This window comes from Phoenix dactylifera, unplaced genomic scaffold (assembly GCF_009389715.1).
Source record: "Phoenix dactylifera cultivar Barhee BC4 unplaced genomic scaffold, palm_55x_up_171113_PBpolish2nd_filt_p 001377F, whole genome shotgun sequence".
Lineage (NCBI taxonomy): Eukaryota > Viridiplantae > Streptophyta > Magnoliopsida > Arecales > Arecaceae > Phoenix > Phoenix dactylifera.
In genome coordinates this window covers 36,323-48,469 of record NW_024068701.1, presented here as the reverse complement: position 1 = coordinate 48,469, position 12,147 = coordinate 36,323, and the positions used below count along the sequence as shown (strand labels likewise).

The window sequence follows — 12,147 nt, the reverse complement described above, 5'->3', positions numbered from 1 at the left end:
GCGGCTCTTCTTCTGCTTCTTCGAGGCGGGCTCAATTGCTCCCCGCCTAGAGGCGACTGCCTCCTCGGCCTTGGCATACTTCCGGGCCCGGGCCAACATCTTAGTGAAGTCGGCCGGGAAGCTCTTCTCGATGGAGAAGAGGAATCGGTAGGAGCGAACCCCAGTCTTCAGAGCCGACGTGGCTATCGACTGGTCGAGCTCGCGGACCTCCCATGTGGCGGCGGTGAAGCGGTCCAGGTACTCTTTGAGGGACTCCCCCTCTTTCTGTTTGATGTTCAGGAGGGAGTCTGACATCCGTCGCTGGCGCCGGCTGGCAGCAAAATTGGTGGCGAACTGCCTGCCGAGCTGCTCAAAAGAGGATAACGTGTTCGGCTTCAGTCCAGAAAACCAAAGCCGAGCGGTCCCTCGGAGGGTTGCTGGGAAGGCTTTGCAAAGTATGGCCTCTGAGGACCCTTGTAGGGCCATGAGGGCCCGATAGCTCTCCAAGTGGTCGAGGGGGTCGGTAATTCCGCTGTAGGGCTCCACCTGAGGCATTTTGAACCTTGCGGGAACCGGCTCATCCTCGATCTGGCAGGAGAAGGGGGACTTGGTAGTGAACTCAAAGTCTCCCTCCTGCCTCGCCTTCTTACTGTGGAGCGCTGCGATTTGGCGCTCCAAGTGCTCAACCTTTCTGTCGAGCTCCCCCACCCGCGGGATTGTCGCCGCGGTTTGCGCCGGCTCACGGCGGTCCGGGGCTGACTCAGCCTCAGAAGGTTGGAGTCTTCTGTTGAAATCTTCCCCCGGTAGCTCTCTCTGGGGGGAAGTCCGCTCTTCGTTGTTGGCTCTGGAGGAGCCATGTAAATTCTGGCCGGGGAGAACCGGGCCGTTGGGAGGAAATTCCGGCAGGACCTGGGCCCGTGGGGGAAGCGTTGGTAAAGCTTCCTCGCATCGCAGGCCTTGAACGGCGGTGGCCAGGGCCTGGACTTGTTGTACTAAGGCATTGAACTGTTCCGGCTGGACCTGAGGAACTGGGTCAGCCGGAGTTGGAGAATTCTGGACGGAGCGTCCAGGACTTTGCGGGGGACGCCGGGAGACGTTGGAGGCTCCCATACTTCTCAACTTCATGACTGCTACTCGGGCCCTTCCTCTAGCGCCAACTGTTGCTGGAAATTGGACCCGGGGGCAATCTTCGGTCGAGGGAGAGGGAGCTGCGGGTCACCACGGCGAGGCGGCGACCAGTCGGCGGGCGGCGTCCTCCGTTCGGGGTGGCTGGAGAGAGGGAGCAGGGGGTCCTCACGGCGGGGCGGCGATCCGTCAGCGTGCGGCGTCCACCGTCTGGGGTGCCTGCAGGCAAGCCGGTGGCCGGGTTTTCCTACGCCGGCCCTCCGACGCTCAAGTCAGGGAGGGGGCAAAGTGTGTAGAGAGGAGATAAACAGTGTTTGTAGGGCGCAGAATTTTCCAACCCCCTCCTGAGAAGCCAAGGCTCCCTTTTATAGGTGGGGGTCGGTTTACCTGTGATGTAACAGGGCGGGGCCATAGTACGGCTCGGCATGCGGCTCAGGTCGGCGCACGATCAGGCGAATCATTGTGCTGATGTCGGCGGTGAGGGCGTCGTACGACCCGAACCAGTACGCTACCAGGCGAATCATTGCATTGGTGTCGGAGGTATGGCCGAGATCAGAGACTTATCATGGTTGACCAGACTCTGCTGGGCTAACTTGCCGTGGAGAGCTGAGAGTCCGTAGATGACAGGAGCCATACGCATTAAATGTGGAGTAAGCCGGAGATCCGCATTAATTGCAGAGTAGGCCGGAGATCCGCATTAATTGTGGAGTAAGCCGGAGATCCGCATTGATTGTTGAGTGAACTGGAGGTTTACAGTAGCCATGCGCAATAAATGCTGAAGCAGCGGCAGGATATGGTCCTCGGTTGGACCTCGGAGGAGTACGGCCGTAGTAGGTGGCTGACAAGGGTAGACCTTGATCATCAGGATTTTCCTAGGTCGGAGGTCTCGAGGTCGGGCGTTCCGAGGTCGGACGCCGACTTTGGCTGTTCAGGGTCGGCGATTGTGCGGCTTCTTGGGGGCATTCGTGTCACTTGGGGGAAAAAATCTTATTCCCCCAACAAGTTCCACCCCTCTTTATCTCCCAGTCTGCTCGACCTACTGCACGTAAGCAAAATGGATGGTTTGCCGGCAAAATGTTTTGTGTTCGTTTCCCAGCAATTATTGCTGGCGAGTGATGGTTTCCGCTCCCTACATCATTTCGAATAGCAGGGGACAGCGGACTTGGGTGAGTTTTCTCTTCTCTCAGGTTTGTCCATACCAATCTTCCAGCCAATATTTGGTGTTTATCTTTTAGCTAAATTGGTCTCCTTGTTTCACATGCAATGTTTCGTCATCAGGTGCTACAATCCTGTGATAAGCTATGGGAGAAGCAAAAGATGGGAAGTCTTCATAGGCACAAGCTCAAGGAGATTTATCTTACAAAGTCATCATACCTGTAGTAATCTGACATTTTCCACTAGTCTCTTAGCAGTCTCCCAGGATTTACAAAGATCTAGAGATGAGATCATATCTTACAAAGATGAGATCATTGCTTCAATCCATAATAATTTCTAAGCTCCAAATGATCAGATCTAGAGATGAGCCTCGCCAATATCAATGCCACACACCCTTTACCTTATAAGTTATTCCTTGTTCGGTGAATGTGACGACCATTTCTGGAATCAAAAGCTTCTCTATCCGGCCAGGACACAATACCATAGACACGGGCAAGCTTCAGTATGCATATCCAGTGGGCTTATCGTACGCTGTTAGATATCCCACCACAAAATGATAAGAATATCATACAAAACATTGCGATATAAAGCTCGCGGAGTAAAATTGATACCAAATTAATTGTCAACTATAAAAACAAAAAAATTATATACGCAGCTTTCCCGTCATTTATAACATTCCAGCACTCTAAATAGGAATCAGAAATCAGTCCCTCAAAATAAACTCTGCGCAGAAGGTAACTCTCACTTCCTTGCAAGCCTCCTTGCAGCGCCAAATAACAGAGACTTACCAATAAGACCGGTCTGAAGCCCACAGATAACAGCTATCGTTCCACCAATAACAACCCATTTCCATTCAACTCCTTGACGGACCTCATGGGCATCATCATTGTTACCTGCTTCTGATTCACCGGACGGTTCTGGGTCTGAGAGAGTGACGGTGCCATCAACCGGGATCTTTGTGGTGATACGTGCCATTAGTGCACTTCTGGACAGGGATGTCTCTGTTTTTCTCATTACTTGGTATGCTCTCATACCAGATTGCAGTTTTTTAACAGCTCCCCACATCCCATGGCGGACACCGACCTTTGCTACATCCTTGGGAATGCCCATGTCTTCATGGTGAACGAGTGTTACTTCACATGCAGAAACCTGCCCATCTTGTCTGCGGGATTCCACTGCATTCATGTCAATGAAAACAAGCAAAAAAGAGGTCACTAAGAATATTATATGATCCACATGACACAATATAATAGTTGATCCATAGAATCCAAACATGACATGGAAGGAAAACTGCCATGATCACAATTAACCCACCATCTTAATGATGTACATGAGATTTCATCTTCTGTGGGATTCAGTTAAAAATCATATTTGTCTACAGTTTAGCCCTAGTAGCATCCCATCTAATATAACAGGAAGCACGAAATTAATTAAAATATATATGTACCTGGCCTGATGCGCCAACTTGAGAAATACAATTCCACGCGCCTTGGCTTTTCTTTCTTGCATAAAGCTGGGTAAGGAACACCCTGTAGAATAAAATGTGGTGAATTAATCAGCAAAACAACACACAAAATTAGGATATTGCATACCAATAGCTGATGGTGTATATCTCACACTAAAGATGCAGAATGTGCTAAACAACAATCATCCCCATCCTAACTTTACTGTGAGAAGCTCGAAATATGGTTAAAAATATGCATGGATGGACTGCTATTCACATCAACACTATAGTGTAAAGATTATTACATGTGCTGGACTTCGGATGCCAGTTAAGACAAGTTAGCTACAGGTCAGCTGGGCCTATCTAAAACTCCAAAAGCATCAGGCGTATCACATGCTGATTGCTGACTGAAACCTCAGTGGACTGAATTCTGTCACCATTGTCCTTAAAGTTCCCTCCAGATCTCCCTCCCCCTCTCTGCTACTGTATCCTCGCAACAGCTATGGACTTGTCTCCTAGAGATCCTCACTATCCTGTCCTATACTCCAAAGGCTTTCCTAGCAACTGCTGCTATGAAAGCAACACCTAGTAAGGTAGATCTTCCTCCCTCCCTCCCTCCCTTGGCAGCAACACCTAGTCAGGTAGATCACTTCCCACCACCACCACCACAAAAAAAAAAAAACCAAAAAATCCCACCTGCATTCTCGAGCTTACACGAGCTAGGTTCAGCTCTATCTCTGCTTGAGCATTACATAATGAGTATATGTAAACCAAGCTTGAGCTGGGATTTCTCAAGTGGATTCAAGCTGATCTCAAACTGACCCTTTATAATTTTGCACCAAGATTGAGCAGAGCCCAGATCGCTGGTCTTTGGCTCATTTATGGCCCTAATACCAAACTACAGTCTTATAACTCAGGCCAAGATGAACAGGTAATCAGAAAGGTCTAACAGCCCATTTGGCCTCCATCCTTGTAATGTTTCCTTCAATCATACAGAACATGATCATGGAAACCTTTGGCTTTTGCAGGGTGAAGAAAAATTTAATGTGATTTTATTCACTGGTTATGGAACATTTTTTAAAACAATTATTGCACAATGTCATGTGAAACATGCAGTATGCATGATCAGTGCTGCTCTGCCAACGTACTACAAAAATAGTACTTCACAGATGAGTTGAATAAAATAGAAAAAGAGCAGGGCTGGGGAATCTTGAATTTTGTATTTCGTGATGTGCAGCCATGTATCCAGCTACATGGAAGCAGATGCCCTTTATGCTAGAGCATGGATGAAAATGAAAAAGGAACTATTATTTTCTACTTAGAAAACACTGTCCCGTACAAAATCTTTTTGAAGAAAACATAGTTATAGCAAATACAGTAGTATACAAACAACACAAATTGAAAAATGGCTAAACATATAAAGAGCACCGAACATGATCTCTAATTTGATAGCTAAATAATGATTAAACAGTAGATATAACCATAACTAATGTATAAACTTGTCATGTAATACCTTTGTCACACAGTAGTAAGTCTTTCCAGACTCCCATATGCGTCGACCAATTATGTATTCTCGATCACTGCAGAAGAATGGGAACTGGAAATGACAGATAAGCAATCAAGTCAAACTTTTACTAATCTGCAATTATAAGTTTGATAATCAACATCATAAGTGATGCTTGCGGAAAACCTTTTTTATCCAGTGAACAATCGTAGTCCCACTTTGAGGGAATTCCTCCAAAGTAGTAAAGTACGCAAGCATGGGATCCCATTTAAGTCGAAAATCATCATCCCAGAAGAAATCTCTAACCAATTCAGGAGTTGCATCCTCAAATATAGTTCTGCTGCGATAAATTATGGGGCCCACCTGAGGAACAAAAAAGAACATCAGAATCTTGAACGTATCATCAACAAATTAGACCAGTGATGATGATGCGACCAAAAGCACAAAACTATATGGCAAAGAAACAAAGCAAAAGATCTTCATAGCTTTTTTTTTTTTAAAATGAGTGGAAAAAGAAAAAAATAAACTAAAAGAAGTCTGTCAAAATGTGGAAAATAAAATGGATTAATAAAGAAACATTTCGAAATATTTAAAAAAGGACAATATAAAGAAGAAAAAGAACACATGTGCATGCATGAATTTGAAGCAAAGCCCAGGAAACAAAAAAATGTTAGACACACAAAATGTTTTCAGAAGTGACGATCAGAAACTATTTTGTAGCAGTCATTGTTCAAAATGTAAGAACACTGCATTCTACCTCAGGTTCGTGACGCCAAGCTTGGTACATCATGTTTGGAGTGGTGCGTTCCATCTGATTTTGCCATACTGCATCTCCTACCTTACCATCTAAAAAATGCAATAAATGCTCCAAATCTTTGTCAGTAACAACATCATGCCCATCCTCAAAAGCTCCACTGCTAGATCGAGAGAAAGATCAAGTGCAAAGAAAGTTAGGGTAATTTGAACTTCAAAGACATAAAGTAGCCCACTTAAAAATATGAAACCACATAAATTGAAATAGATGTGCTGTAGAGTGCCATCTATATGCCGAAATCCTCAATTTTAGCCAAAAAAAACCGTTGGAAAGTTGCATACCAGCAAATCCTTTTCCGAGTGCAACATGGTCCTAAAAACAAGATTCTCACAGCTTACTTGAATCAACACAACCTAGTTTATTCCCCGAAAACACCGTGAAAGTAGCAGCGAGGACAATTTTGAAAAAGTAAACAACACATCCATACCCATCATGGAATTAACTATTCATGAGACATAGGGGAACATTGTGTTGCACAACTACTCATTTGGGATATAAATTTATTAGAGCTTAACATAAACTTATACCAAGATTTAAGAGTATCACTATCACATGTCACATAAAACTTACTCCAGATATGCAACTAATTTATAGCTAACTGACCCCATCAAGGGCTAAATACCATGGCAACACCATCTTAGTCCTCCTCTCCTAGGTCAGCCATGACTCTGAAGGCTAATGATTGAAGTGGTCTCCCAGAAATGCATTTAGTTCTTAATCTTTCTAATCTACTTCACATCATTTCTTCCTCCTTTCATGTGGCTGTGGTCTAGCAATCTCACCATTTGAAACAGGGATTCTTAGCCTGATGCTAATGTATTCTGCATTGATCACACTGAGAATGGCGGTATTTTTTATGACTGACTCTCCCACATAGTCTATACCCAACTACATACTGATGTCCTAAATGGAAATTTGCAACTCATGGATAAGTGAACCTTTGTCCCAGGCAAAAAGCATTAAAAGCATCTTTATGGCCAGCGACATATCAACAGTAGTTCTAAGCAAATCCAGAAGGATTAATTGGAAACAGGATATGTATTTCTAGGATAACCTTTTTTATCCTCAAAACAATAGTTGATTTCTGTTTAAAAGTGAATGATTCTTTAACAATTACATAGTACCACATTACAACTGACAGTTCCATAGTTACATTTTAGTTGAAAAAGACACACACCAATACTTTTTCTCTTATTGCTAATGGAGGGAGTTTGACATTGCAAAAATTAGATGCGGTAAGAAGGGTGGATAGCTCCATTCCACCATATCTAAGAGATTATCCAATGATAAAGGCCATTGATCAGAACTGTCAAGTATAACAATCCCAGCCTCCTGTTTTGGCTGTTCAGCAGACATTTCAGGTATAACTGCAGTTTATCCTCTTTCCAACCTAGGCCAATGAAACCAATGCATCTCCAAGGGTGGTCATAACATAAGATGACGGATCCGGATACTACCGTTAGACATATCAAGCTTGAAGGCCAAGAGTATTGAAACTAAAAGGCCTAGGAACACAGTCATCTTCAACTATTGATCATTAGTTAATATTGAATAGATACAAATGGTTTTCATCAGAAAAATGACTATTTCAAACATAAATCGCATCACATAGTTATACATCAAGCAGGGCTTCATAATTAAAGAGGCAGAATGCTTAAATCATGTCGGAAAGCATCCGCATAGAAATCTTCTTACAAAGAATCAAAAAGCCAAGGTAAGCCAATGCATTCTATCCAACGCTAATTGTGTTTAGGTCAGATTGATGGTTCTTGACAACATCCTTGGATTATATAAGATCACATTTTCCGCATTAAGGCAAAAAATTACATATAGAATAAGGATATTTTTAACTAAACATAGTCGCAAATGCAGGTTGTCTCGAAACAGCTTTGCACTAAGGCAACCACTTAAGCTTATTCTATTTAAACATGAATTGAGACTCATAAAATTAAAACATAGCTACAAAATTAAACTAAATTAACAAATTAAAGGAGTAAAATAAATTATAGAATTTTTAATTTATTCAAAACCTATTTTAGTGTGACATGATATGTTTACTGTTATGCAACAATGGTAATTAATCTTAAAAGAAACATGTTGAATACTTCAAATGAACTGATGCAACAAGAGGTTCAACCATATAATGACTAATGAATCCAAAATCGAGTATAAGCAACTAATCAAGTATTAGTGAATTTGGTTGGCTGTAGCTAAGAAAAATAGAGTACCATAATAAAGATATCTAATCCACTCAACTAACAGGCCTAATATATTGACAACTCCATGATATTGTGTATACTAGTTCCCCTTGCCATCGAGGTTCTTGCAAGGTAGTCGGTCAACATATAAGATCTGCCAAAGTGTTTTGGTGCTGAGTGGAAGGCCAGGTGACCACCTAAGCTCGGGTTGCTGCCTCCACAGTCTAGGTGGCTACTTTTCAAAATAATGAGAGGAAAAGTGATCAAGTACTGGACTATCTATGATTACATTGAAGCAGATGCCCATGAAGAAATATATGAAGTCCTGATCATTTTCCTCCCAGTTTGAAATCTGTGTTTTGATTTAGAAATACATAACTGATATCAAAAGTACCATCATCAATATCGACAAAACCTTTTTCCCATCAAATAAGGTCGGCACCAGAGCTAACATTGAGAAGGCTCCATTAAAGAACTAAACAAAGTTTTATGACTGGTATCATATCAAAAGGATGTTTTCGATGCACATTTCCAGTACATCCAATAAAAAAAAAGATCCTCTGTCAAATTTCATTTGTTTCACAGTCATACTTTGTACAATGCATCAGCCATTCATAAATAAGTTCATAGAGGCCACTGAAACAAAGGATAGGCGCATGCATGAAATTCTAATCTCTCAATCAAATTACTAAGCCCATGCATGTCATTGTAAAGCAAAGCATCACGGTAATAACCAGCTGCTTCTCCCTCTAGCTTGCTCTCCTTGTTTGCTTCTGGTACGTTAATCTTCAAGATTTTACAAGCTGGCCCCGTACTACCTTAAAGAAGCACTGAGTTTCTTTCTTCTTGGATAAGAGACCCATTTGATAACTTTCATAAAATTGTGAGCCATAATCATATGATTTGCTGGCTCTACTCGTTATGCATGACGACCAAGTAGTCTCATAACTCAACCAGCTACGTCTATCATCTCTAAACTCTAGGAGATCCCACCCCCCACCCCACACACACACCCCTAACACTCTTCTGTCTAACCTTATCATTTGACAGACGAAATGGGACTTTAAGCATATTAAAGTGCACTCCTTTCAAGAAGATAGGGTTTATAATTAAAGCCTATCTTCACACAGAAAGTTAAGAAGGGGACAAAGATACATAAATTCTTGCATCGTGACCCATTTTTTCTACAATTCGAATCTTCTCAGATTTCGAAAGATCAAGCTGCATCCACAAGAAAGCCAAGATACACCTTCCAATCTCACAATCACCATTAGTATAGAAACCAAGAAGGATAATACTTTTCCTGGAAATTAATCAATCACCAAGCTTTATCTTTCTATCAACATGAAAGAACCCCTAATTTGGCACAACATTCGCTATCCTCATTCCCGAAAATGCATATATTAAATAACTGTCTCACAGAAAACAACTCAGAAACAAGAAACGAAATGGATTCATACCCACCTGAAGCTGCCACCACCGTCCTCCTCCGCGGACGACATCGAAGCCGCCGACCGGGAGCCCAAGTCCTCCGCGGCCGACGAGCCCTCGCCCTTCCCTTTGAAGTTGGACCAGAGCTTCCGGCACACGGAGAAGGCCGAGAGGGCGGTGAACGCCAGCCAGAGCCTGCGGGCGCCAAGGCCCGGCGGAGCCGTCCACAGGAACCGGAATTTACTCCTCATCCCCAAGAACAACAGCCCCGTCCACCGCGGCCGCCACGACCACCCGATCACCAGCCCGATCATCACCGCCACCCAGATCGGCACCGCGCACAGCAAAATATCGATGAACGTCTCCACCACCGCCGGCCGCCTCATGAAGTCCACGAAATCCGTGTAGATATCCCCCATTATTTCCTCTCCAACTCGATCGTATCCTAAAAGAGACCAAGGAGAAGACGCAGAAGAGAGCGAAACCCCAGGACCAGATCGATCCTCTTGGAACGCCGGTGGAGAGGGAAGCGATAGATAGGGTTCGTTCGTTCTTGGCGGATTTGGTTGGAAAAGAGGAGATAAATTGGGGAAGAATTGGAGGGAGAGGGAGAAAATTACCCCAGGATGAATCTTTAGAGATATTACGTTGTGGATAAAATACAGCGGAGTTATCGGGGGAGTTCGTGTCGTGGCGCGATGTGGTTGGTTGGGCTGGCTACTCGGGTCGGTCGGTTGACTCGGCGGTGATGGGAGTTTGCGACCGGCACGAGGCGTTGAAGGGTCCAGCTGTGGCCGGGTGGTTAGCTTGGTGCATCAATTAAAAATTTAGGATGGATACCGTGTGCTATGGTTGGACTTGGTATATCTGATATCACCTACCCCTCGCCCTCAATTCCAGTTAGAATCAGCTGTTGGGTGGAACCCAATTTGGTATTTGTCATGATGCGCATGGGCTAACCAGTGTATCAAATTCTACATAACTCCCGGTTGGGTCATTAAGTAATTTGGGAGTCCAATATACACCCTATCAAAAGAGAACCAAGTAACAATTTCTAGATTTTGGGAATGGCATTATCTAAGGAGCCATTTGGTTCGTAGGAAAAAGAAAGAACAAGTGTGGTCAATGGAAAAAAACAAAGAAAAATTTTCGAGTTGTTTTGATTGTGTTGATCATTGTTTTGTTGATTTTATACGTTACTATATATGATGCAAAATGGGCATGCTCACTTATTTTGTTATCTAATTAATTTAATTTTTTAACATAAGTTACGAAAGAGCTAAAATACATGCAATACTAACTTGTTACTGAACCTCCGCCAACACTAGTATGGTCACACAAGGTTGTAATTTAGTTTTAAGAGGAAAAGTTTTGCAGCCTAAAATGGACCTGCGTGCATGTGCTAGGCTTATTTCAACCCCTTGTCAGCCACAACGTGCGGTGCTATATACTCAGAGTGGGTAAAGATTGAGAAAATCTGTGGCTGTTTCAAATAAAATTAAGGTAATATTTATCTTAACAAAAGTGCAATATTTTACCTCGGACCCTATGGCCATCAAAAAAAACTTATACAACACCTAAATTTTTGAAGAGAACAGTCCTACAACAAAGTTCATGATGAAAAGGACTCGAATCGACCGTAGAGGTCACCCATGCAAGCCATCTGCTCCTGTAACGTCTCAAACAATTCTTCGAGTTTTCTCAAAATCAACTTCGATGGATACATTTTGGATGGTGGCTAGCGGAATAGTACGGATTTCGTGATCACAAATCCAAACTCTAGAGTGGTGGCAATCGAAGAGTGCCCAATCTTTCCTGATGCGGAGCTTAATAGAATAATTACTATTGTAAGTAATAGTTGTTATTGCAAAAATAATGGACAATAATGAAAAGATAAGAGTGCTACTTTTTATTCACTTATTGAATAAATGTATTTTTTTGGATTGTAAAATCACTTTTGAAGAGAAATTTAATTTTAAAAAGTTAAACTTAATTTTTTTAAAATTAAAAAAAAAGTCACAAGTTTCGAATGTGACATAAGGAGCGGGGATGGAACTATCACAAGCCAGTCTTTTTCTCATATTATTATATATAAGAGGGATGGGGAAGTATCATCAGCCATTGTTAAAATTATTAGCATTTTTCACATGAGCCCTCGTGGAAAATGTTAAACTGGTGGCAGCTAGTAATGGAGATAAGCAACTGACCAATTCGACCCTCTTCCATTGTATGCTAAAAATGCTACGATAGACCTCACGTGTCCGCAAGGGCGTAGAAGTTGACATTGCCGCTCGAGCAAGATACCAGAATCATAAGGCTTGATCGAACAAGAATTGTCAGTCGTGTTCATGTTCATGTAGGTTATACACTGTTAGGGTTAGCCTCACTTGGGCAAAAGAATTTTTGGCTAAAAGAAGAAATAAAAAATCAGCAAAAGGGAAGCACAAAGAAGAAATCAGAGAATGAGCTCCAAAGAAGAAATGAAGAAATAAACAAT

The 12,147-nt window shown here is 42.9% G+C and overlaps 1 protein-coding gene across 2 annotated transcripts; it reads right to left on the bottom strand.

Moving 5' to 3' along the window:
* Positions 1 to 2,773: 2,773 nt before the first annotated feature.
* Positions 2,774 to 10,269, bottom strand: LOC103704543. 2 transcript variants are annotated; one of them, XM_008787883.4, is made up of 6 exons: positions 9,684 to 10,269; positions 5,965 to 6,124; positions 5,394 to 5,570; positions 5,217 to 5,300; positions 3,707 to 3,788; positions 2,774 to 3,434 (listed from the first exon to the last, which is right to left on the bottom strand). In XM_008787883.4, exons 1-6 carry the CDS (start codon positions 10,067 to 10,069, stop codon positions 3,001 to 3,003), a joined length of 1,323 nt encoding a protein of 440 aa, XP_008786105.2. In that variant the 5' UTR covers positions 10,070 to 10,269; the 3' UTR covers positions 2,774 to 3,000. The 2 variants fall into 2 exon arrangements, with proteins under 2 accessions (XP_008786105.2, XP_008786107.2); XM_008787885.4 differs by having other exon boundaries at positions 5,965 to 6,121; positions 9,684 to 10,267.
* Between the last annotated feature and the right edge of the window lie 1,878 nt (positions 10,270 to 12,147).

Bases quoted from the DNA above. Each gene is read 5' to 3' on its own strand.
- LOC103704543 (XM_008787883.4), bottom strand. From the start codon at position 10,069: ATGGGGGATATCTACACGGATTTCGTGGACTTCATGAGGCGGCCGGCG. The intron at 5,571-5,964 runs GTAGAATGCAGT...TTTGTTCCTCAG, and splicing joins CTTGGCGTCACGAACCTGAG to GTGGGCCCCATAATTTATCG. The intron at 3,435-3,706 runs GTACATATATAT...ACATGAATGCAG, and splicing joins AAGTTGGCGCATCAGGCCAG to TGGAATCCCGCAGACAAGAT.